A 27,140-nucleotide genomic window follows, 5' to 3' on the forward strand; every position below is an offset into this window, starting at 1 on the left:
AAGCCCACAATCTCTGGGTCTTCAGCTAGCTATAAGAAGAATTTAACTTAGTATTCTTACTATAGACATCATGGCAAAAATGAGGAGACACAGAAAGAAGAAGGCAAAGGGAATGATACAAAGCATGGAGGTGTAAAGAGTATATTGTGGACTGGCTTTCAGTTGGTAAGAGAGCTTTACACAGGATGTACGATGGATGTCGAGTTGGCCTTGCCTTTGGATTGGTAAAATATTAGCCAGTGAACCATGTCTCGCGTTGTTACAGTTGTTTGATATTCGGCTGCGTTAGTGATCGCTCACTAGCCAAGTTTTTGATCTTGAGCTAAATTAGCCCATTTCAACAAGTGCCTTTGATGGTGCTAGCAGACTTGCTACATTGGTACACCAGCTCCTGTTGGCTATCTTGTAGTGCCGTACCTTGGCTTCTAAAGTTGTGTTTGCTTTCAACTTGTGCACATGCACTGCTGTCCTTCATGTCCTTGTAGCTAATAAAACATTATTCAAAGTTTACCATGTTAAACTATTTCAGTATGTTCTGATGTTAACAAGACACCAGGGAATGATTGGTCCTAGAGATGGCCCACATGTCCAGCTTTCTTTTGGGCTCCGACTCGGGGCGAGTCTGGCTGCCTCAACGTGGCCACAGGTTCACATAATATGGGCCAGATGTCAGGTGCATTGTGACATTTGGGCCATATTTGCCCCTGAATGAGACGCAGATGTCGTAAGTATTCCAAATAAGACACAAGTGTGTCTGGTTTAGACTGAATATGCAGCTCACCCTCACAGAAATGTAATTAAATGTCAGTGTCACGTAATTGGCCAAAATCTTAGGCATCATGAAAACCAGCTTTTAATTTGGCCAATTTCAGGAACAACAAAATCTCAGCCACCCCATTAGCATGGGTAACAAAGAATATTTGTAGCATCACCAGGTTTCAATAACTAAATCCCTAGACCTTTGTCAGCAGTTTCCAACTTGTGCAAGCTGATGCAATAAGCCAGAAATGCAGTGGCATCTGTTTCCAGGACAATGGACCTCTGTGTGTTTGAATATGAGTGCATACACCGTCGAACAATTCATTTAAGGATGACTCTAACCGGCTTCTACAGCCCACTGTCATTCATTTATTTATTAAACAGATGGACAAAGTAACTCTTTTGCACCCTTGCCCGATCTCTGGAGAGAAATACAGGTCACTCAGTGAAACTCAGTGAAGTACTCTTTTATTCCAAATGCAGGACCAGGTCAGCCAAATAACACATGCATAACGTTGTTTTGGTCATTTTTCTAGCTCTACATTATAGATATTTAATACATAAATGACTCCATCTATACAAATATAAAAATATGTGAGGCTTCATTTACAACCATATGTACACTGACTTCATTAACTTAAAAGAATTAATAATTTCACTTATTTACATACTATTAAACTGAATTCAATAGTACATTATATCCTATATCTAAATCACATTGCATGAAAAAGCAAAACTAAACCAATCTGATAATGTACACTCGTTGGCTGCGTGGAAATTAAGTTAAAAAAAAAAATTGCACCTCAGCTTTTGATAAACATTGGGACTTGACAAAACTGCACATGTAACTGTTCGCCTTTATACTCAGGAGTTATTGTGAAACATTAAAAAAAGGGGAAAAAAAACATGCAAACACTTGTTTTTTTACAGTTAACTGACTGTAACTCATCACTGACTTTCAATTACATCATAATCAATGATAAATAACACTGAATAGTTGGAGTAGGTGATTTTGTTTTTGTTCCAGATGGAGAATTTTAGTGTACACAAGGTGAACAACAGCCCTTTTCAGACACGGGATATATGTAGCATTGCTAGCTTCACGAATTTGTTTAAGTCAGAGGGTTCTGTCATTCAGATGTAGGTCCATTTTACATAAATGTTCTCATGGCTTCACTCAGAAAGCACTGAAGGAAGGAGACTGTCCTCATGTCATATATACGTACTAAAATCTTTAAAACGTTCTGGCTGTATTCAGCTCTCATTTCATAAATATATATATTTCTGCCAGGTCTATTTGTAGTCATGGGAATACATCCACATCCACACATTTTTGTAAACAGATTAGACACTTTATAAACTGTAGCCTAAAAACTACGACAGGTCATTTGTCTAAAGTCTACAGTGTCATCATCCCTGTCTCCACGTTAAAGATGGTTTTTAAATTACAATAAACTAAGTGCCACAAAAATCTTGCTGCTAACTTACTGCAGGTATGTAATATGCTCAGAAGAAAGACTTCTATAAACAGCTGGAAGCAAACTAACTTGTTTACATTGCTTTTTATTAATGTTTTCTGAACAGGTTAAAGTCATCCTTCACAGTCTATCTTCAGTACGGTATGTTAAGATTATATATACATGAAGTCACTGGTCCATGAGGTCTGCACTGACCAGCACTGGTGTTTAAATGTGGAAAATGCAGGACATTAAAACTTCGTCCGGTGTGTGGGGGGGAAAAGGTCAGTTTATTGTGTTTACGTTTTTTCAAAAAGGACAGGGTTTGTGGCTTCCTTGAGCAGAGTGAGACCATGAGACACCTACTGAGAACTGGTGTCTCATTTGCCAGTTACTGGCTTTTTAACTTCCAAAATAATCATGTCCGTTAGTGAGCTTAACAAGTCAGAGCAGACACGCATAATCCTACTATTGTCCAAGCCAATCCATTAATGTTACGGCATACTTTCAAACTTATCCAGTGCCTTGTAAGACTGGCACTGCTGAAGTAACATGTTCAGATGTTGCTAGATTAAAGGTAAGGAATGCATGTCTGAAAAGGGCTAAAAAGTTATATAATGAGCAAATGTCAAGATATTAAGAGATAATGCAGTTCTTGCTTTTTCTGCGTTTGCGGGTGTGTAACTGCCCACTGCGGTTGGGTCCTCCCATTCCTGCGTTGTTATACTTGTGGACCAGCTCCTGGTTGCTGAGGTAGCGCAGCTGGATGGGCCTGGGTATCGGTTCACCCAAGAAGTAACCTTCATCCTCTGATTCTGAGGATGATGAGCAAGTGGAGCACCAGTCATCGTCATCATAATCATCCCAGGAGTACTGATTCAAGCCAGTGCGTCTGTTGGCCCCAGGGTTTTGTAGACTCAGGTCTGAAGTGGTCCTGGGGCACTGCCTGAAGAGTTGGGGCTGGTATCTTCCCCCTCCTCCTCTTCCACCAAACTGGTCCCTTGCATTCCTTGGTGGCGGGAAACAGTCATAATCCTCTCGGACATGTAGCTGTGGTCTTTCTTGAGGTCTTTGTCTTTGCTCTGCCACCAAGTGGAGAGCGTTTTCTGAACGAGAACGACGGGATCTCCGAGAGCGGTGATGGTGGTGCCTACGCCTCTGTGGAGTCTCTTCTGGAGCATCTATCCGGATACTGGCTCCCCTTCCTCCACCACCACCACCTCCACCCACCCTGCGCTCACTAATGGGAGGCAAGCGTGAAGCGTTGGCGTTGCTCACCAAACTAATCCCATCTTCCTCCTGAAAGGTGAAGCCAGGTGGTAAACGAGTAATGCCCATACCCATGCCCATACCCATGCCAGAAGGGTCACAGTACTGCATCTGGTATTGAGTGGGCCTGTGAGGGTTCATTTCCATATAGGACTGACCAGCGGTGAGACTGTGAATGGACTCAGAGCTGCGAAACTGCCCTGAGTTGTTGAGGGTGTCCACATGACTTTTCTCAGACACATTCATTCCAGAGTCTTTGCTCAGGTCTGGCATAGAGAAACGTGAAAGGTGCTCCTGTCGCTTTCCCCCGGCATCTGAGTTGCCTGTAAGGAAACAGAGTAGAATTTGGAGTGATAACTGCCTTTTACTCACTGTCACTTTAGCTTGAGGAAACATCTTAATATGCAACAACATGCAAACACACCAAACAGAAACTAAGTCAAACCAAGATCTAGTGAGTACTACTACCACACCAACCTGTAGCATTGGAGAGAGCCAGAGACTCCATGGATCCTCTTGGGGTCTGCTCTAACGGGGTCAGTTGCTCTGTCAAGTTAAGTGCATTTATTGGGTTCCTGCTCCTTGCTGTTTGTTGGGTAGTTGCTGAAGGCCCCGCATCTCTGTCCCTCTGAAAACCGTGCAAACTAATCGAACGCTTGTCTGAGGAGAAGCCATTGTGTTTTTGAGTGCAGTGGGACACCTCAGTGAAGCTCTTTTGGGTCCTCAGTTTGGGTGGATAGTACTCTTCTGGAGCTTGCTGTTGGAACCATGTCTCATTCAGAGAGTGGCCTTTCATGGCTGAAATAGGCGGTCGCTTTAAACCTCCATTCTCCTTGATCCTGTAATCCTGCTGTTGATTATTCTGTCCAGAGCAGGTGGGGTTATAGACACTTCTGACATTGCACTGGCTAAGAAGCTGGAGAGGTGTGGGATTAGCAGTTGGATCAGATTGGGATTCATAAGTGTAACCATCGCCTGCTTGCTCCTGGTTCTGCCAGGAAGGCGGCTCACGAGTCAAACTGGGTGTTTGGCTGGACAGACTCAGAAGATCCATTTGTAAAGACAATGGGTCCACTTCCCCTGAACATCTTTCAGTCTGCACCCCACCTCCCCCTCCATTCTTTGTAGTTTTAGAGCTGCGTCTGGACTCTCTAGTGGAGCGAGCACTTTGAAAGGCTGAATCAGAGGAGTCGGAGCCATTAGGCTCTTCCCCTAGACTGCAGGAGCGGGAGCAGAAGATCTGGCCTTGCTTGGGCAGGAAAGGCCGACCCAACAGAGAGCGTTTACAGCGTGCACAGCAGAAGCAGCCTTCTGTAGCATGCCAGTGCTGCCCGTCATACGTCATCTGGCCTTGATCAATACCTGCAGGAAAGATAAACACATAAATGACAGATACTCATACTCACGTATTCATGTCATCAAAGGGCATAACATTTAAAAATGTAATTTAAACAAGCTGTGTTGTGTAAAATTGCAGCATACTGCAAGTAGCTTATTCAGTAAGAAAATGGAAAATGGAGCTAGAGGCGGCAACTTTGCTGTGTTTCAGGGTAAACTCATTATGACGCTCGCCCAGCATTGTATAAACACATAGCATTTTGAGAATGTTTCCAGTTGTTGCAGGGGAAAAGAAAACCAGCTATTTGCTAATGACTGCCATCTGGATTGAGAGTGCTTTCTGGTGGTTTTCATTTATAATCAGTTTTATTTTTGAGGCCAAATACTTTTCTGTATCCTGTCTGACTAATAATTACAGCGCAAATCTGTAGAGAAATATGTGCCAAAAATCACACCTGGGCATCCTGTCCTGGGAAACACACACGTACGTATGCAGTTACGCATGCATGCACATGAGCACGAACTCGGAGAAAGAAAAATTGCTTATAGGAATGTTTCCAGCTGAAAAATCCCCCATTTTCTTCTCTCGCTGGGGTTGTCTCTACACTTGTCTGACACTTTATGCCTTTATAAACTTTGTTTAAAAAAAAAACCAAAAAAAAAAAAACCACACAACCAAAAACTGGCCCACAATTTGAAAAGTCACTTGATAGTCATCCCTTTGCCCTATGTTGAGTTCCACACTGCATGATGTATATTGTATACATTTCTGTGCTTTGTAAAGGTAAATCTGTGGCCCTCAGTTTTGCACCCTTGCCACAAATATTCTGAACTTTATTCCATGAGAAAATGCTGAAAAGTCCATATCCATGCTACTGTAACTCTTTTCTTCTCTGTGCAAACTTGCATCTGAATCCTCTTATATATAAATTATGTATTTGGAACTTTAATAACCTTTCAACAACCAATTCTTTGCATGAGCTACTAGTCATTAATGCAGTCCATATGAACAGTGATGGAAACAATGGATGGAAGTGATGGATGATGGGGAGTGAGGCAGCATACCAATATGTTCCCCGCAGGAATCGCAGTACTCTGCATACAGGGACTCGAAGCAGGAACAGCAGTAGGGCCGTCCCTCCTTCATGATGTAACGCTGACCCCCCAGCACAGTCTCGCACTCAAAACAGCAAAAGTGCTTCATATGCCAGTGACGGCCCTCTGCCTCGGTGCACTCATCTGCAAAGATGATCTAAGAACAAAGACATAAGAAAGAGTATCGTTTATTGGAAGTCCATAGGGTTAAAACCTCGGTTGGGTTATTACTGCGTGCTGAGTGACAGGACAAAGACTGCTTGCACTCCCACTCCATACCATTTTTTCCTCTGCAGCTTGGCGCTCTTAGATCATTCTTTGTCGCCAGCTCGTGTAGGAGGCTAATGTGTGTGAGGAACTGAAATCTACATGGTGCATTTGCTTTTAATTACGCTGCTGTTAAACCGCTGGGGTGCATTTAAGTACCAAAAGAGTCCTTGTCCCCATTTGCAGAGTAAGAGTCGGCGTTAATGGGCTGGGAGATCAGGATATTGAAAGTCAACCCCTTTAGACTGGATAAACCTCAGCAGACATTAAACTGTGACAGAGTGCGCTGTGAGCTCGTAAGCATCGTATGACAGCAATTTGGTGTGTATATAGGCATGTGTAAGTGAAGAGTGCATGTGTGTAAACACTATAAATAGCCCTACTGGCACAGTTACAGGCACAACTTGTCCAAGTGGGTGACGTGTACCTATTAAGACATGACCATCCACGTGTAGCCTTGTGTATATGCGTGTGATGTGCGTTTACCTCATCGCAGGCAGTGCAGCGTGGCTTCAGCCTCTCGGCGTGGTGCCGACCGCAGTAGATCTTTCCATCCTGGTAGAAATAAATGAGGTCCACCAACAGCTCGTTGCACATGCTGCACACGAAGCACGCAGGGTGCCAACACACACCGTGACCTGCCCGGGATGCGAACACAGCGATGTCTCCACCGTTTATCTGGCCGCCACACTAAACGCAAAAAGAAATGAAACAACTTTAAATGATCGCTGGGTTTATTTGTCACAATTTACTAGCTTTCTCTTATATGAATCCAATGTGAGCACCGTTTGGTTTCTTATTTAAAAAGTGTCTAAACCTCAAAGTACAGAATTGAGTGGAACCCTTCTTTGATGTAATAATGTAAAATCTTTGCATGTGAAAAAAAAACCATCCCGTGAGACTCATGTGTCAAGAGCCAGCAAGAAGTCACACGGCTCAAATTAGTTTTTCAAAGCATAGGGAATGCTGAAAGTCTGTGCCTGCAGAGCTTTTTTTTTAATGAACAGACAGGCCAGCATCCTGATTTGTGGTATGGCATCACTGATTGCTTAATGTAAAGTAATTCCTGTTAAAACGGTTCATTGGAAACCGGACATAAGACTGTCTAATCCAATTTGCTTCATTTAGAGGGATGGAATTACAATCTAATCCAACAGGAAGTGAGAAACTGTAAAATTGTTTTAAATATGGGATGAATTCCATTTATTGGACTTTTACTCAAACTTACTGGAGCATCAGAGGATAATGGCCGCAATTCCAACCATTGTCATCATCACTTAATATCATCCGCTACTTAATTGATAATACAATTGATAGATTGGTCTACAAAAAGTTACACTCAAGTAATACATATCCTAAAGCCGAAGTTAATAGCTGTAAATTGGTTGTTCTGTCTAATCAATGGCCGGAAAAGACGAGGAGATTTAGTTTAGCCTCACAAAAGACACCAGAAAACATTCTGTTAACTGAAAATGTTTCACGGATTAAACAGTCACATCAGCGCTACAGAAGATGCAACAAATAAAGAGATTTCCATGAACTTAAAGTCCACCTTCCATGGGATCTCTAATAAGGTCAGGTTAGTGCTGATACCAATCGAACATACCGGATCAGTAAATCTCTGTCTGTAACACAAATATGCAAGTCAAAAAGGCTGCGAGCACAAAGGTGTGTTCAGGAGGGGGGAAACCAGAGCGATAAAGAGGAAGTTGAGGGGCTGGTGGAGGACACTGGTGGGACAAACGATAGATTTATTAACGGAGAGATATGTAGGGAAGATTAAAAAAAAAGTGTGAGAGAGGCATGGAGGTGTACAATCAGAGAAGGCGGGAAGATAAACGAGCAGCAGCACCAGTAAGACGGGAGGAAAGGTCAGGCAGGCAAAGCAGATTTAGAGGGGTGGGAAGGTGGAGACGGAGGTAGAGTTGCAATCAGGTTATCTAACTGGCACAAAGCCTAGAGCTGCAAGAAACCAAAGAGAGGGGGGAGAATTCAATCAATACAAACTCTCCCAACAATCCACTCCCTCGTGTGTGTGTGTGTGTGTGTGTGTGTGTGTGTGTGTGTGTGTGTGTGTCTGCTAACTGGATAAGAAACACGAGCTATAAAGCAGCTGTACACCCGGGGCACCAGCACAGCACTGAGTATCTCCACCTTGTTTGAGCTTGTTGTAAATAAAATGACAAACGGCCAGTGGATGCATGAAGTGTGTACGTTTATTGCATTCCATTCAGCTCCATACTTCCATACCACAAGAGTCAAACACTAAGCATCTAGAGAATTTAGAGCAGTCTAACTCAAGTATAATGAACTCAGCTGTATTTCTGAATTTTTATTGTTGGTGAGGCATAAAAAAAAATAAAATAAAGCGGGGGCACCATACCCACATACATCACTGTAAGAGTTTGAAGTGCGACAAGGTCACAATAGTAATTTAACCGCATCTCCCTCGTTTATATACGCTAGGGCTGCCACGATTAGTCGACTAGTCACGATTACGTCGACTATCAAAATCGTCGACGACTAATTTAATAGTCGACGCGTCGTTTGAAGCTTTGTAAGATCACAAAAGACGCAGGAATAAGTAGTAGGATTTGAGAGTGTAATAACGGACTGAAACAGAAGATGGCAGCACTACATGTACAAGGATGCCAGCTGCCGTTAAAGGCAAAAGAAGAAGAAGCTGTGTCCCAGAATTCATAGCGGCCCAGCGCGGCTCTGCTCAGTTTCCAGCAATGGCAGCAGCTAGTTAGTTTTAATATTACTCTTATTATTCTTTCTGGGTCACAAAATAAACGTCTAACAAGTTTTTCAGGCGAGAATGTAGCTGTGTAAACTTCAAATATCTGCTCAGTTTATCAAGACACCGCATATTTTCAAAAGCGCTCAGACGTTTTCGGAGACGTCTGTTACGCACCAGCTCGATAGCTAGCTGGGGTTGACGGCTCACTAGAGCCGGTGAGAACACCAGACTCCGGGCAAATCGTTTTCAAACCCACCGCCGTCTTTCACTACTCAGGTTAAACATGATGTATAAGTCACTTAGATAACTGAAAAATGTTATTGTTTGGCTTTTTTTAGTATTTTATTTGTTCCTGGGTAAATCGGTTTGGCTGAGTTTAAAGTTATAGTTTTACACAGCTGAATAAACGTCAAGCAAACAACTGATTATCAGAAGTGTGAGATGCTTGAGAACATACTTCGGTGTCCTGTTATATTTTAGATAGCAAGGAGCAGACGGCTGCGTTTATTAAACTCCACCGAAACAATCTGCAGATTTCATTAAAATTTAATAAACTATCATCTTGTCTTTATTTTTAGTTAGCACATACCTTAAACACTTAAAGCTGTAAGCTAATGATAGTTATTTAAGAGCAGATGCATGCTGGTGCAATAAGCTGTACGTTTTACGTCCAATGGATGCATGATCTGATTAGTCGACTAATCGCAAAAATAATCGGTGACTAGTCGACTATCAAAATAATCGTTTGTAGCAGCCCTAATATACCCCAACATTAAACCCCGCTGACATGCCAGCAGGTCGTTCCATACGTCTGTCACATGACTCACTTCTGTCACTTCTCTCTCCACATAGAAATGACATTTATAAAAAAAAAAAAATCAATAAATAAATAACACGGAGGGCAATGTATATATTATGCTTTTGGCATTTCTTTCAGCTACCTGTTCGCAGATCGCCCCCATCATCGTCACGGGGAGTGGGCGGACGTTGCCCCGACCCAGGTTTTCGCGCTTCCGCTGGTTACTGAAGAGCCTCAGCTCTCGCTTCTCCTCATCATCCAGACTGTTACAGTAGCGCACCTAGATGAAGATCACATGACCATGAAACCACGAGAACATGAACTGGAGCGGTGACAGAAAATGGATGGATGGATGAATGAATACTAATTAAAGTGAATAGAAATAGGTTTTTTTTAAGGTTTCAATAACTGTATAATGTTTGCCAGATCAGTGACTTCATGTGGTAAATAACTGATCGCAGAGTTGAATAAATTGTCATCATGTTTGTGTCATTGCTAAGAAGTATTGTGTTCTGCATTTGCTGTGGTGCAAACTGTGAACCAGGATTAACCAGGAACCACGTCACCAAATGAATAACTGGCTCTCAGATTGCAGCTGACGAAACAACTGACCAATCAGATTAGTAGGTGGAATTAAGAACCCACCCACTAGCTGACCACAAAATGGTTCTGTGAAGTCCCACCTAATAAAGTGAAAAGAAATAACAGCTCAGGCTGACTGTTAGCCTAAACTAAAGTGGCAAACAGAGCCGACCTTCTTGGGGATCCCGTCTTTTAATCTCTTCAAACGAACTGTGGTAATAATTTATTAATGTAACCAACTTTAATAGGCAGCGATAAACACTTCCCTATCTCACCCATTAGGGAGACAGACTACATTTTTAAAGCGTCTGTCTTCTCCCCGCTCCCCCTCTTATCTCTGTATTGCCCTGAAGGAGGTGATGGATGGATGGATGGAGGGGATGGAGGGAGGGATGGATGGATGGTGGTGGGGGAGGGCATCTGTTTGGGCTCACCTCATTGTCGTGGGGCGGGAGCTGATTGAGTAGCTGTTTGATCCTGTATTTCTCCCCTGGGCTGTTCACGTAGGGCACCTTGTCCTCAGGCAGGGAGCTGTAGTACTGATGAACCTGAGCAAGAGACAGAGAACATTTGGACTGAGGGGCTGTTTTCATTACCAGGTAAGTGCTCAAATATTCTGCAGTAAGTGACTTCTTTCTTTTGTTGTTGCACCATCTACAAAAACTGAGAAATGTCAGCCTTTATTTGATATTGTTTTTGATTTTATCATTTCAGGGCTAAAAAGGTACAACGGTGCAAGGACCAAAGTATCAAGATCTGCCACTGGGAGTCTCACACACTCACTCTCTCTCTCTTTGTCTCTTACACACACACACACACACACACACACACACACACACACACACACACACACACACACACACACACACACACACACACACACACACACACACACACACACTTTGATTTATGGCCCACCAGTAGAGACTTAATGGAACCCCACCTCTCCATCTCTGCACACTGACAAGGGAATGCATTACTGACCTGTCACATTTACGCACAGAGACAGACACACACACACACACACACACACACACACACACACATACACGAAAACGAAATAGTGTTCAACACGTATGCCCCCAGCAATGCAAGCGTGTGGCAGCAGATTAATGCTAATCTGGACATTTCAAATTACTTGGACGTTCTTTACATCACCACAGCAGACAATGAGTGTCATTTCTGTGCTATTTATTACACTCTTTTTATTACACTGTAATGAGGGGGGGCTGGGGTATAACTGAGGTCAGGCAGTTATATATGAATGTGACTGGAGAGGAGGGCAAATGAAGAAAGCCACAGGGTTTTTAAAGAGAGGTTTGAGGATATATGACAAAGAGAGAAAGGGTGAGAGGTGGAGGAGGAGACGTGAGAGGGAAAAAGTTAAAAAGATGTGAGTGTAGAGGAAGATATCTTTGTGAACGGAAAGACGCAAAAACGGGCAAAATGCGCACCAAGGACTTTGAGAGAGACAGCATGTGTGATCGATGCTTGCTGACAAGATCACGCCTCTCTTGATGGCCTACAGGTCAGCTGAATGGATTTACCGACTAGCCTTGTCCTTGGCAATAACACAGTCTGCCACACAAAAACAGATTAACCTGAATAATGCAGACGTGCATCAGTGTGTAAACACCCAAATCAAAACTGTGCGGCTTTCGAAAACTCTCTTTAAAGGTGCGGCATCACATCCAGCATCAAAGACGATCTTCATTTCCTTGAAGTAGCCACTTGTACAAGCGTATTTGTTACTGGGATGAATTTATAGCAGGAGACTCTTTGCTGTAAACGTAACCCAATTCCTTCTGCTCTGCTTTTGTTGGCTCTCCACTGGCGTTGGCAATGGACATGAGATCTGTGCTCAGGAGCACAATTTAGGACGGGCATTGAGGGTGGGGTGGAATCTCTGGATAGTCCCGAAACGACCGACTGTGGTCAAGTGCCGATATATCACACAGCACTGACAAACAAAAAAGACAAACTCGTGATGCACGCACACACCCACTGTTAATGATAAATTACAAAACATGCTTCCAAGAACAGCAGGGTTACAATCTGGAGGTGAAAGGCACACTGCCCTGAGGAAAAGATCTAAAGAAAGATACACACACACGTACACGCATGCATATGCACGACACACACAAATATTCCAGAGCGAGCCAGAAGAAGCAGCTTGCGATAATAACTGTAATCGAAAACAGACGGAAGTAAAGACAGGGCAGAATTTCAAACTGTACTGAAGGGAGTGTTTTTTTAAGGCTGAAGCAAATGGTAGGACTTTGCAGATGAGTGACAAGAGAGATTGCTTCACACAGCTGGTTTCTATTGCTGTTAATGGCCGGGCAGGCAGGGGAAAAAGACACCACCAGGCACCAGTTCTGACATTCTCACAACAAGCCACTTTGCAGCGGTTAGTAGACACAGATATTATATAGCTGAGAAAATACTGGTAGCTATAGTCAAACATTGTGGGGGGAAAAAAAAGGGTGTTTTTACTGTGAAGAGAGAGGATTTAACAGCCGTTTTCATTCATTTCCCTCCTGTTCTCACGTCTTTGCTGAGATGTGTGAATGCCCATGGCGCAAAACTGTGCCAAACACTGCTAACATATGACACCTAAACACAAAGCAGAAGTGATTTTTATAAGAATATTGCTAGCTTTAAAGATATCTGATCATGATCCATGAAGTAATAGAATTTGGACAGCAGGGTGGCACTAAATTACATTTTTAGAATCGCAGCCATCTATCGATGTCAGATTCAGCAAATATCAATCTCGCTGTGGCGCAACAAAAGGTATAGCAAAGAAGGTAATTCAAGTCATTAGGCCTCTTCATCCTCCAGGGACTATGGATTTTTACACATTTTCTGTCAAATACCCAACTAGCTTTTACATCCACTGACCCATCATTTACCCGTCCTTCACGGCTGCTGGCTGCAATCAAGTCAGAGGCTGATGGTTTTATTGTTCTTGATCTCAGATCGGAATGAGTCCAATTGCCCTCTGGTCTATTTTGGAAAAGGTCAAACTGCCCTCGCTTCTTTTTCTACCTGGCGCTTTTCTGTTTAATTCATCTACTTCAAGGCTCTCGGCCCATGTTAGAACCTGACAGAGATACAAGTTTGCATGAAAAACCTCAAATTGAATTTCTATACAGACACATGGAATTGATTCTTAGAGTTTCCATATTAGACTGCAGCTCTTACACATGAAGAAAACACTTATCTCTTACAGACCGCTGCTAGTTATCATTCTTGCCCTTGACAAACGGTAACTTGGCAACATCCAATAATCCTATTTTAAACGATGAAGAGGAGAGAGCGAAGCGACTAGCGAGGGAGGAAAATGGCCCAATAACATGTCAAACGCACTGAATAATGGCTCCATTTGTTGCTAAAGATTCTTTTGCCGTCTCTGCATTTCAGCACCCTGATAGTGGAAAGTAGAGCTGACAGCACTGTTTTGTTGACAGAAACAATCCAAACCTAAGTGCTGAGTTATCCCTCAGACACACCTGACTGACCACAGTCCTGCTTAGAAATGTCTCATTACAGAATAGCAGTACATCACTTGTGACTGAACAGGAGACGGATACAGTTCAGCGGTTCAAAGCAGGAAGACTCTTGATCTGCAGTTTTTAACCTGAAGTTTTAGCTTTATGTCCACTCTCCTGAAAAAAAGTCACACACCAGGTCTCCACAGCTTGAATGATTTGTCATGTCAGGGTTGGAAGATAGAAACTGCTACAGCTTCTGGCACATTTCATGTGCTGCCTGCTGTTAGGTTAAAGTTAGAAGTGATTCAGTTTAACAGTCTAATATTCTTTCAATTCTGATTATCAAGTCAATCAAGTAATATTAAGTAATAAAAAAACAAAAAACAATAATCCTGAATCTTTTCTCTAGGCTGTTTAGCATTCTGGTCTTGCCATATTAATCAGCTCAGTCCTCTTTACATCCTGAATGTTCCCGAGGTTATATTTTCACCAAATTAGAACCTAAGTGACTACGGAGTTGTAAGCATGACCCTGGAGAGGGATGAATAATAGCTGATCTCAGTCCTTTGAGGTCGAAACAGTGGGGGGTGTGCCAACAATGTACTGACCAGCTCAGCTCATCAACAAAATGAAACCGGCTTCAATAAACGTTGCTATTGTCCCATAAAACTGGAAACCCTCCCACTTGTGCGCACCTGCAGTTAAGTGAAGTATTGTAATAGAGGATTTTCTGCACGGGTCCACTTTATGTGCTTATGTATTAACGCAGGCTTAGCTTTGTGGTTGTGAGGGCAATGAAACCTACTGTAAACATGTTTGCAGGGAGAAGGAATTGGAGATTAATTTAACTGCTGGAAGCACATAATCCTTGTTATCCATTAGCTGGGAGAAGGTTCAGTCAGCATAACATGTATGCCGACACATGGCGACATGCGGGTCTAAATGAATAGTTGGAATTTGTATTAGATTTCTGATTATTGTACTAAAAGTGTGTTATATATTTGAACTAACACCTGCCTGTGCATATCTCTGAAACACTAAGCTTTAACCCATGATCATGTTTTACAACACCAAGCCTTATCCTAATTCACTGTATAAACTTACACTGCTCAACTGGCACTACAGTGTACGTATGGTGAAATCGGAGCTTTTGAAAGGGCGCTGTAATGTGATCCCACGTCTTTCGTCATTTCATTCACGTTCAAGCTTTAATTAGCCTCTGTGTTCTATTCTCTACACTGGAGGAAAGGCAGTTCATTGAAACGAAAAAGCTGTGGATTCAAATGCTCAACAATTAATTTTCTACAAAAACTTCAGCTTCACATGATAGAAAATAGATGAAAATAGATGAAAATAGATGAAAGGATTGGACCGGTACACACAATTACACATATTTTACAAAAAAAATGACAAGAGGAGTGATAAGATGGCATCACTAACAAGACTGAAATGCTGGAAGACCATGTGCTCCAAAGCAGAATAAGACTAAACATACCTGTTCAGGTTTGAGACCCGGTGGAACCCAGGCGTACTCCTCCAAGGCACAGCCTGAGTCATCATCCGAGGTCGAGTTCCTCTGGAAGTCGTACATCAGTTTGGTGACCGTCTTCTCCATCTCTACGGGCATGGCTGTCACTGCATGCTCCTCGCGACGACACTTACAGTGTACACAGATCTTCCTGCCAGTGACAAACAAAAAAAAAACCAAACCCATCTGTCAGTTCAATGTCGCATGTGTGCTTACATGTGCAAATTAAGGACAGATTTAATGGTCTAGAAATAAAACAATCTTCTAAATGGTGGCTTTAAAGTCTGGTTCATAGTTTGGGCTGTGCTGTGCGTCTAAACCTCATGATATCCCTGATCATTATTAAACAAGTTCTGCGTTTGATAGAGTGATATATAAAGAAGAACAAGAGGTCACATGGTGTGAGCCTCTAGCATCCATCATTAATAATCCAAAATAAACCATAAAAAAAATTCTTTTCTTTCAAAATTAGCCCAAGAAACACAAACTCGAAGTCTGTGAAACAACTTTTTTCCCCCCACAGGCACTCTTATTCATCTCAGTTGAAATGTCAAAGATTCCCACTGTGGGTTTCGCAGTAAAAGAGGGTGCCACAAATGCAATGCTCATCACTCGTCTGCGGTGTGAAGATCTAATGTCAAGCATGCCTTGGAAATAGGCCGAATACAGCCATTGACAGTGATGGAAAACAGCACTACGCAAACACAATACACAGGCACTTTGCTATGTACAAGGTTAGCGAGAACCACTTGCAGATGCTATGCGAGGACAGTGCCCCACTCCCATTAGCCAAAGGGATCCACCCATCTATAACAAGGAAAGCAATCAGTGTGAGAATTCACACAGAAAACTTAGATGCGAGAGTAAGGCCACATTAAGGCACTGGGGGTCTACAATCATTTGAGCGGCTCTTCCCTATCTTTTCCCTAACCCAAGTTAGAATATCACTCCTTCATCCATACTTATTTCCATACAATAATGCATCACCAATCACAGTACCACTGCCTGATTTTAGTTTCAACACCAAATACAGCTCATTTATGATTATAGGATTGAAATTAAGCTTATAAAGTATGATTCTGGGTTTGACTGCTCACCTGTCTTCTTGATTTAAAAGCACATAACATCATTGCTGTTCATCACGGTAAAGCTGTATTTTTGCAGACACTTCAGCTTGTAACTGTGCTACTCAGAAAAAGATCGCAATATATGGATTCAATACTTGAGTGCATGGGCCAAAATGAAAATGCAGCCCAACACTGCCAGGTCTGCATTCTGATGCAAAGCATAGAGACAGTGCAACCATACAGATCGCCGTGTCCTTGACAGCTCTAAACCCTGCAAATGGAAACTGGGTGGGCAACGAGGTCACATCCCACTAACCCTTGCTGCCGCTCAGGCGGCCAAACCGGTGAGACAATCCCATTACCTTCTCAGAGGGATGCTGGCCTGTCTGAGAGACAGCCCTGTGGAGGAGCTTAGGGACAGTCAGGACACTGTAACACATCCTCAGCCATCCAAGGTGTCAGTCTGTCCGAACAAATGAATGCAAAGTAGTCTGCAATATCTGGCTTGTTGTGAATTAGTTCTTGCAGTGCGATGTATTCAGCGTGTAACTGCTCGATATTTGTTGCAGACTTTATTTTTAACCCTTACGGTACTTGTTGAACCTCTTCCCACTATAATGACTACTAAGCAATTAGGTCTGATTGGAATTTCAGCCTAGGTACATGTGCCGAGTCAATCCTATTTTCAAACACTGCCATTGGATATGTCCGTAAGCCTTTCTTAACTTCCCTCTGTAGTGTAGCTGTGGACTCTCGAGTCTGTTGAGCTCATGGATGGGTGCAGGGCTGCGAAGCTAACACTCAGTCACAGTAACAGTTGGCGCTGTCCCAGCTTTTGTGTCAACTGCCTGTTAACGTAAAGTGCTCTGAGCCAAACGGCTATAATGCTTCATCTTGTCTCTCCCTGAAAAAAGCACTTCTTGTCCAAGGGTTTAGCCTTAGTTAACAAAGCTCAAAATCCTATTTGACTTAGCAGTGACTGATTTGAGTGATGAGATAGACAATGAAACACATGGAGCTCACTTTATTTAGTTTGAGCAAAACGTCTTACTGGCATGCCACAACTAGCCACATGCCTGTAATATATGTATATATACATAACTGAAGATGGATGAGAGATTATTTAGCGACAGGCAGAAGCCTAAAAAGCTAATGCTTTGAGCTCCAGCTAAAGAAGGACCTCTAAACTTCTGTTGTCATTGTGCAAGGGCAGCCACAGACTTCACACACTCGCTACATAAATATTAAGAAAATGCCTGAAGTGGGCAAATATCCCTGTCATGAATATTGATGACCATGATAAACAGAACAGATGTAGATGAAGTCATCAATGAGCTGTCAAGCAGGCAGACTGGGAGAAGGGTGCTTAGCAAATCCCAGTCCCAAGAGGATGATGCCATAGCCGGCGGCAAAGCAGCTTGCCTCATTACAGCCCAGCACTTTCACAGTTATTACTGATTTAAAGATGATTTGCTGGATGGGAACAGAATCTCATGAATCTATGAGAACATACACAATCACAATGAAAATGGTGATTCAAAGCGCAAGGTGGACACACCACACATGGAGATAAAGCACATACGAACACTTAAAGGCAGGTATTTTGTCCTTGGGCTAAGAAGGATGAAATCTGAAAGAAAGCCTCATCACACCACACCTTTCATGTGTCCACTCAGAAGGAGGAGACCCACATCTGTACAGATGTGGGTCAGAGAGACCTTCCTCCAGTGATTCACCCCAAACACATCCTGATTTTCTCAAATCAGAAAAAGCAGAGAGACTGTAGACCTCGAGGGCCCGTTTCCCCTTCTTTCCTCGTGATTTACATTCTCCATGGACATGCCTGGGATTTCCCCTCAACTGAAACGTAATCCCCGAGCTGCCCCGTGTAAGCTACATGATTTCAATTAGATCAGATTTAGAAACTCTTGTAAAACAAGTCAAGTGCATCACTGACGCCTCATAAATGACTGAGATATAGGGAAGGAAGTAAAGAGGCTTGTTATTTTTTCAAATGTGACTGGGCTTCTTTTGTTTTGTCCCTTGGGAGAGCTGATATATCATTGGTCAGTCGGAGTGAGGGTTTTATCAAGCCCATGGGGTGGGTGGGGTATGTTTGTGGTTCGCAATGATGTCAGTGGACAATGGTTCATATTTCAAGTTAATTATAATCATCATCCACCGCTGCAAGATGAGCACCGTATCCCAGGTAACGGGTAATTTTAATATGTAACTAGGGTCTACTGGGCTGCTCTACAATTGCATACAGTTGTTTTAACTGTTGTCAATCAGTGCAGCAAGCTCTTTAGCAAGCACAGTCTCCCAGTTTAATGAAACAGGCTGTAAGATTAAGTTGAATATCTGAAGACAAAACAAAAGTGGGCTCAATGAATTTATTTATTTTATTGATTTTAGAAAGCCTGAAATGTGGGGTTAGGCTCTAGTGCTGATTTAAGGATGATTAAGTTTTAGGAAGGTAAGGTAGGTACTAAAAAAACCCCATCTGATAAAGAGCAATTCACAGAAGTGCGACTTTTGAGCAGAAGTCATCATTTTCATTCTTGCCAAGCATCTCCCGAAACCACTGCAGCTTTTCCATGGTATCAGAAGGTCAGATTAAAATCTCATCTTTAAATGCAAGCTCTACACAAAAAGCAGAGGTTGCATGACAAGAAGGGAGAGCGGAGAGGAGGGGACAGCTGGGCGCAAGGACACGCCAAGTGCCCCCCCCTCTGCTTCTGCCTTTGTTTTCTTTGGAAGAAGAAGCGGAAGAAGATAAGAGTGTTTTCTCTTTAACAGCCTTTTGTTTAGCAAATACAAGCTTTCCGGCAGTAATATTTGAAGATAAATTTTAAAGGCGCTTTGAGAAACAGCCCTGCTTTCACAAATTATAGCTATACAAGCTACACAAGCATACAAAGTCGTACCTATGGGCTACATTTTCGACTTCAGAGCTATTAGAAGTTAATCACAGGCAAACACGACCGAGGTGTCTCTGACGTAACCCAGGCTTGATAAAGGCATTTTCCATGTGTGGCCAATTAGCAAGAACCTGCTGCAACGTGCTGCTGATGGCCAAGATTAGGCCCGCACCCACCTGTCATGGCCACTTATAGATTAGCCTGCTCTCTTGAACTAGGCCCTGGTCTGCACTAATGGGCAGCATTATTTTACAGCATGTTCAACAAAAAAACCCCAAAAACTATTATGTTGGCACTGAATTTTGACAGTGTGAGGTGGTTTTTTAGAAGAAAGTTGACAAGTTAACACAGCAAGGTCACTTTTAATCATCACAAGCAGCAAGAGCGCCTGCAAAACCAGCTGTCAAAGTCTATAATGGCCCAAAGTTTAAAAACATAACTCAAGGGATCTTGGATATTTTTACAGTTGTATTATGGGAAATGTAGGCCATGATATTGGACCTAAATCGGTCCAATATGAAACGGAGGGATAAAAGGAGACTGTGTTTGCATAACATCACACTGGGACACTTTTTTACTATACATGAGATAGGCTCACATTACTCAGTCACTGTGAGTTGACTTATTCCATAAATTGACAATACTTTCGATGGGATGGGAGGTCATGGAAGGGTCAAACTTGCATCAATACAGATGTTGTTTTGGAAGCACTCTGGTGACAGGTCGTTAGTCATTCTCTTTCAGTTCCCAACACACATTAAATAGCCTTGATACACTTTCAGAGAAAGTACAATATTGCTTTTATATCACGCTGACTTTTCTTTCAAAGCGTCAGTGAGAAAAAGGCAGGAACCAATGAGCATCCGAATCCCCACACCCCCAAAAGACAGTTGCGTATGTCAGAAATGATGTTGGACAGGCGTTTAGGTTCCTGTCAGTCTGCTCTCGGACCCGAGGAGCACAGCGATCCTGCAGCCAGCTGCCACACATTATTCCACATTATTCATTATCGCCCATTCATGTGCTAATCCAGTGGCGCTTTTCACTGCTAAAAGTAAGTAATAGGTAAACTATCTAACAGATCAATTAATCTGCATCGAGTTGTGTAATGCAAAGCCACAAAGACGTATAGTCAGCAGCAAACTTCAGGAGAAAAAAACGACATAAATATAATCAGACAAAGAAAAATACAGATCCTTCTCTAATGCAAACTGTCGAGAAGAAAATACTAATTTGCAGACCTTTGCTCGGGCAGACTATTGTCTGTTTTGTCAGTTCAAAATACAATCCATATGTCACACAGCTACACGGTCCACAGCACACATTACTGGTCTGACCAGTGCGCTACAGGAGGTGGGGTGGGGGATATAAACCAGGGAGAACACGTCCACAGAGAGAAAGTTCAGCAATCTGCGTTCAAGTGTTATTTGCAATCGAAAAAACACCCACTTGTGAAACAGAAGAGTGCAACACCCTAGAAAAATCTTGTAGCGGGTTCAACTTGTTTATACATTTAAAGAAAAAAAAAAGGCAGTGTGCTTTAACAGTCCTGCGATTATTTTACGCATAAATTCAAATCTTACAGAGAATTAAGCCAGACAGGACTAAAAGTTCATGAACAGACTGGTGGCGCATTCCCCAATCAATTGAGCCTTTAAAGTCCCCGTCTCCGTTTGCGCTTTTACACAAGAGCTACCAAAAAAATAACACAAACACTATCAATAATGTGCCCCTTACCTTCTTACAAACTGCAACCGAGAGAAGCCATTACCGTGACCTCGGAGGCTTTGGTGTTGCGGGTTTTAAAATACGCGTTCCTCATTGCAGAATTTGTCACACAACTCCAACTCCAACAGCTTCGCCACGAAAACACGCCACTCTCGCCCGCTGCGTGATCCGCACCCCCCTGCTACATTTATCCCGGCCGTTTAAAAGCCTTTTGTCAACCCTCTCCTCTTCGCAAATATACTCTGGGGGGGCTCTGCAAACGAGGAAAAGCCCCAACGATGAGCCAGCCTGAAGTGCGTAAAAGCGGATTCCTCTTTGCAGTATGTCCAAGTAAGTGCGCAAATTCCACCAGAGGGAAAAAAAAAAAAAAGATTTTCTCGCTCAACGAGAATAACAGAGCTCTCCTTTGGCAGTAACGTTAAACACTGCTGCCGAGTCTCAGAGAAGATCGGCGCGGACTTTCAGTGCGTAAAAGCCCAGAGCGCTCCAAGGGCTCTGCTTTCTGCTGACAGAGCCACACAGCAGCAGCGCTTTAATCCTCCCCCGTTTGTCAAGTGCGCTTAGATTAATAGCTCGATTCCGGTTTACCCTTTCAAAATAGAAGCATGGCGTCAAAAGTTTGGTTCACTGGTTGATCTATTATTTTCTTCCTCGTTTGTGTTTATAGCATTTATTTACGCATATTCAGTTTTATTTACTGAAACACTGTTTCTTCTCTTTTTGAAACCAAATTAAAGTCCGTTGCAGTGCAAATGATTCTGTGAAAAGAAGGCCACCAAACCTTTTCAATGGACTTTAAGTTCTTATTTATAATAACATAAATAAAAAAAAAGTTTGCATGTAATTATAAAACCCACCGATAGAGAATGGGGGCATCTACTTTAGTTTTTTCCCCTCTGTCAATTCATACCGTGATGAATGAGTAATGAGTATACAAAATTACTATTTTGTTCAGATATTGAGTAGCAAATATATTTGTTCTTCCTGTAAACGCCATTACTTTTAGCATTTTATTTTCAAATTTTGTTTCAAATTACAGCACAATGTCAATTTTTTTTTTATTTGAAGGCAGATTTGTTAACTTCCTGTATTATTCTGGGCCCTCTCTTGTCGGTCAAACAAGTGCACACACACACACTTTTCTCCTCTGTCCTGCATGCTAATATCCCAGTGTGATGTCAGTAAGTCAGCATCCCTACACTAGTGTAATTAGCAGCATGAATGACTGGTGGTCTGGCAGGATTTGCATGTGAATCAAACCACTTGCCTGACTCAGTTGCTGGGGGCAAAAAGAGAGACAGAAAGGGAGGCAGGAGAGAGAAACAGCAGCAGGACGCTGACTTGGTCATGCAAGGACATGAGCCCTCATCCAGAGAGAGAGAGGCAGATAAGCTCTCTTTAACATGAGAAACAGACGTTAGCTGAAACAAAAGGACAAAAGACTTAGAGAGCAATGAAAATTCACTGTATGAAAAATGAATCTGGAGATCTTAAACAGTTTCATGTCACATGAGAACCATTTTGTTCCTTTTACTTAAAAAAAGAAGATCTAACTCACCAAAATACAGTGGATAATTCTTTGTGTCTGTGTGTTCATAGTGCTGTGGACTGAGACAGTGACCTCAGTCAGTACGCACACATATGCTAAAGTTCTCCGCTAATATGTCTCCTGCTGTAGCCAACAGCTCTCTAATTAGGCATGAATAATCCAAGCAGGTATCGTTCTGTGTTTTGAACCCACACACAAAAAAAATGGAGCTTGCTGACCAAGTTATCTACAGTTAGCACTCAACCAGTCTTGTCAAAATGAGTGGGTGATGTTATGATGCCTACATTCATCTTTTATATACAGTCTATGACAAACTTTTGCAAAAGTTCTCAAAACATCCTGTGTTATACTTTCTGTTACAGTAGGCATCTGGACAAGAACATTTGCCACGATGGCACTCGCCCTCTCTCACACACACAAACCTGGTAAATGAGAGATGAGGGAAAAAAAGGTTTATAAAAGCCTGCGCAGACATTGTTGCTGATCCTTTCACATGTGGAGGGTGAGTCTTGCAACATCGCGTGTATAACTCCTTTAGAAATCTAAGAATACTAGTAACAGCTCAGGCTGTACTCACAAGCACGCCACAAGATTTTATAAGCCCTAAACGACTGTGTCCTGTACTCGTAACAATCAGGTTACGGGTCAGCTGGCTCGGGCCCAGACGCTTTCCTCGATCAGTCATTCCCTTTTTCCTAATAAACTGCTCCCAGACCTGCAGTGAGCTGTTTCAAATGCCACAAGAGGACTGAATAAAAGTGTAGGGGCCAGCTCAAGGGACATACCACAGATAGCATTGCCTGCATAGGCTGTTGGCATGCACAGAGAGCCTTTGCTTGGTAATTTTAGACAGTGAGCCAAACGGGTTTACTCCCTTCCTTCCTAAGTATGCATATTGTGTTTTTTTGTCTTTATCAAAGCACAGGATGAGCAAAATTGTAAATACATTAACCCCTGGGCTGGGTGCATATCTGAAATATGTAAGAAAGTTATACTGGCTCAAAGGATCTTATCCTACAAGAACATTAGTCAGCTCTTACCAGAAGGAAGGAACTGATTTATATAATGTCTGATATGGTCAAAAGGCACTCCTGATAAATCAGTGTCTTTATCTAGATTTGAAACATAGCCAAGATCCCAACATGGCCTCTGCATCTTTACTTCTCCTCTGCTTTTTTAGGAACACTAGTCTCCTCTCCTTTCATGTGGCAAATGCTGATGGCTATCACCATAGAGTCAACACACGAGGCAGCTGGGACTCAACCCAACAGCTGATAGCTCTGACATGCTGGGAGGGAGGTAGAGAACCAACTTCCCATATAGCCTCACTTCCCACCGCTGCAGAAGGTTTCTTAAGTAAGTCACCAACTAATGTAAAAGCCCATTCACGGTCTGTGAGTGGTCACAAGGGTCCACGTGAAGTAATTCTCGTTAACGGCCTTAATTCGCAGGGGTCCCTTTGGTTCCCTGTGTGGACGCCATTGTGCAGTTCCATACTGTCTAGACTACAGAATATGTCAAGTGCACGTGTAACACAAAAGTGAACTGCACTATTATACTGTCAATCACATGTACTCTGTATTGTTTTTTTAACTTTACTTCTTTACTGTCTGTATCTTTATAACAAATGCATAAACACAAGCATGCAGCTTGCAGACCCAGTCTGAATTACTAAATGTGTTTCCCCTCTCATTAAGACCAGGTCATAACCTGAATAAAGCTAAAGTTATTTTAAAGTTTATAAAGTATATATATTACATTTCTTTCTGAAAATAATCTGTTTATAATAATCTGTATTGCTACAGTTTAAAAAATGTATATATTTTAAATTATCTTTCTTACTTGTTCTGTCGCTATATTTATTCTATTGAGTTGACAAGTAAATTTCCCAAGAGGGGGATCAATAACAATCTTATCTGCTACAGTTAGCTCAATATTAGAATCAGCTTTATAACACCAAAAGGCTGCTAGATCTCCAGTCAGGTAGTTTGAAAAAAACAGTTTCAATGAGATGATGAAAAGGCCGGCAGTCACACGACAAACTGGTTAATTTAAGGAACACTGCTGTTATCTATACACTGTATATAAAAGATGGACAAAGACACTGAGCTGTCACCCACTGGTTAGCCACGCTCTGCTGCGAACCCTCTGATGAACGAGGCGTAGATCTAACTGAAAAACTGAGAGACACAACGTGGTCACATGGTCTGGACTTACCAATCACAAGGTAGGCCCACCCTAAACATTATGTTCTATTCAATAGGAACTGAAATGAGTGACTGAGACAATGAACTGACTAGAAAAGCATATACTGAGGCCACAGATCCAGGAAGCCAAAGCTTGTGTCGCCATAGACTTCTTTATCAAACCAGAGTAGCTCCCTCTCCTCCACAGGAGTGGACGCTTCAGTGGACATTTATATCAAGATTCATATTACGCAACTGTAAAGTCTCTTTTTTACTGCAGACTGTCAAATATCACATTTTGCAACAGCAGGATTTTAACTCCGCCTCCCTGTGTAACTGTTCGAATCAGCTATAAACAGTTTAGATGTGGTGTGACTGGTGACACTCTCCTTGAACCAGTGACTTTCAAGTGTAACCCATTCTAAAAGAAAACCAGGAGCAGACTGGAGTTAATTTTTAATTCTTGCACTTGGATACATATTAACAAATGAAGTATCCCTGGCGAGTGCATGGCACTTTGGAGACGATGTGGAAATTGTTGTCAAGCAATCCAGATAATCCTGGTAAGCTGAGGACCGCTTTCAATCTTTATTTTTGTTTGCTTACATCCCCCTACGCTACATTAGGGGTGTAATGATTCATGGGAACACTTGGACTCTGTTAGAAAAGAAGAGGAAAGAGAGGCCAGTGAGTATAAAAGGTTCGGTGGGCTGATATTCAGTTAGAGCACATCGACCTCCCTTTTTCCAGGGGCTATCAGTACTTTGGCCCAACTGCTCTGCCTAGAAAGCAGATTTAGTGACACACAGCACTGGGCCCAGCAGCTCCTCTGTACCCTTGTTCCCAGCAGATAAGTGGCCATTATTCATCCCGTGTTGAACATTAACTGGATTAATTCTGCACGAGTTGAGGGGTGAAATTGTATTTGTCCGAAGGGAGGGAAATGGCTAGGAAATGAGGAGAGCAGCCAGCTTGGCTGAAATTCTAATTAGCTCGAGGGTTCGTTAGCACACAAACTCTACTCCTGCTGCAGAAGCCTTACTGATACAGAGGCCTGTGTAAGCCATTAAGCCGCAGAAGGAAAACGGAGAGAGACTGAAAGAAAGAAAAAAGACAGGAGGGAGGGAAAAGACTGAATATGGACACTCAGCTTCATGCGTAAAGGCCCAGGGCAAGGAGATGACCTTAGAGAGTTACTTTTCAAGGGGACTGGAAACTATTTTTGCTATTCCTGCCCCACTTACTCAAAAGCACTTCAGCACAGAAGAAAAAAAAAAAAAAAGAAAACAACTACCAAACCCTCCACCTCATCTATCCATCAATCTCCACTCTAGGCAACCTTCTCCAGGACGATGTGGCTCAGTTTCCAGTTAGCTGTGCCCAGTGACGACAGTTTGTCATTGAGCATTTCTCACTCATAATCCACATGTGGAGTTTGATTCAAAACATAATTAGGTCACGCTGTGGTATGAAAAAACGCAGTGGAGGAAAAGAGTAGTAGGCAGTAAAAACAAAAAATACTGTAGTGGATGCAGTGGGATATGACAAATGGCTGAGGAGAGGCAATATAAATACATTTTGATATGAGGCGAAATATAGAAGGATTTGTGAGAGGACATGTCTGCTCAGTCTTCCCGTCTGCGTTGAATACCACAGTGTTGCAAAATAATGCATAAAGGTCTCATTTCTCTCTCAGCAGCACATAAAGCCACAACTCTGACAGATGATGAACCTGCGACTCCATGAATGAACCACCCACCTCCAGTAGGCCCACATCCACAACCCCGCAGCAGTTTCTCTGACTCAGCACTCTCATTCAGTCTCCACTGATGTTCCAGCTCGCCACCTTGTCATCATGTTCATGAGAAGCGTAGGTGTCAGTACTGATCAGCCCACACACTCCACACAACAAAGCTGCAAATCTCTAGAGACATGTGATTAAAATAAATAAAACTAACTAAAATTAATAGAAATATGTTAAGTATGAGGTCACAATCATGAACAAGGAGGTGGAGAAAGAGGAGACTGTAAAATGCCTTTGTGATTCAGACATATTCTATGCCAAAAAGGGAGTTTCCACTGCACTTTCTCCTGTCATGGTTTAAGCTCAGACTTTTTGTTAAATAAATCCAACACTCAGTTATGAAGAGCTCAAATATTTGGCTTTGGAGGACTTGTGGGTAGAATAGTGACAGACAGGATAAGTCTATCAAACGGAGCTCAGCCCGAGGGTATTCAATCCATTCTGAAGTACACTTGGAAAATGTACACAAAACCGGACGCTGAGCTTATGCAAAACTGTGCCACGAGTTTAGTTTGCAATTTGTTTTCCTCACAACTCATCTGGCTGGAAAG

General features: G+C 42.5%; 1 protein-coding gene across 4 annotated transcripts in view; it reads right to left on the reverse strand.

The window, feature by feature from the left end:
* Nucleotides 1-1,210: 1,210 nt before the first annotated feature.
* Nucleotides 1,211-27,140, reverse strand: part of prickle2b (prickle homolog 2b) — an 86,511-nt gene continuing 60,581 nt past the window's right edge. For 3 of the 4 annotated variants that reach the window (XM_003442761.5, XM_005450296.4, XM_005450298.4), the window contains 7 exons: nt 15,302-15,485; nt 10,744-10,857; nt 9,870-10,007; nt 6,672-6,875; nt 5,889-6,075; nt 3,963-4,847; nt 1,211-3,808 (listed from right to left, as the gene is read on the reverse strand). In XM_003442761.5, the coding sequence (XP_003442809.1) occupies nt 2,853-3,808; nt 3,963-4,847; nt 5,889-6,075; nt 6,672-6,875; nt 9,870-10,007; nt 10,744-10,857; nt 15,302-15,485 (2,668 nt within the window). In that variant the 3' untranslated portion in view covers nt 1,211-2,852. Of the gene's footprint in view, nt 3,809-3,962; nt 4,848-5,888; nt 6,076-6,671; nt 6,876-9,869; nt 10,008-10,743; nt 10,858-15,301; nt 15,486-21,059; nt 21,587-27,140 lie in introns of those variants that run through there. The other variant, XM_005450297.3, reaches the window with a different exon arrangement.

Source organism: Oreochromis niloticus, linkage group LG5, assembly GCF_001858045.2.
Source record: "Oreochromis niloticus isolate F11D_XX linkage group LG5, O_niloticus_UMD_NMBU, whole genome shotgun sequence".
NCBI classification, from domain to species: Eukaryota; Metazoa; Chordata; class Actinopteri; order Cichliformes; family Cichlidae; genus Oreochromis; species Oreochromis niloticus.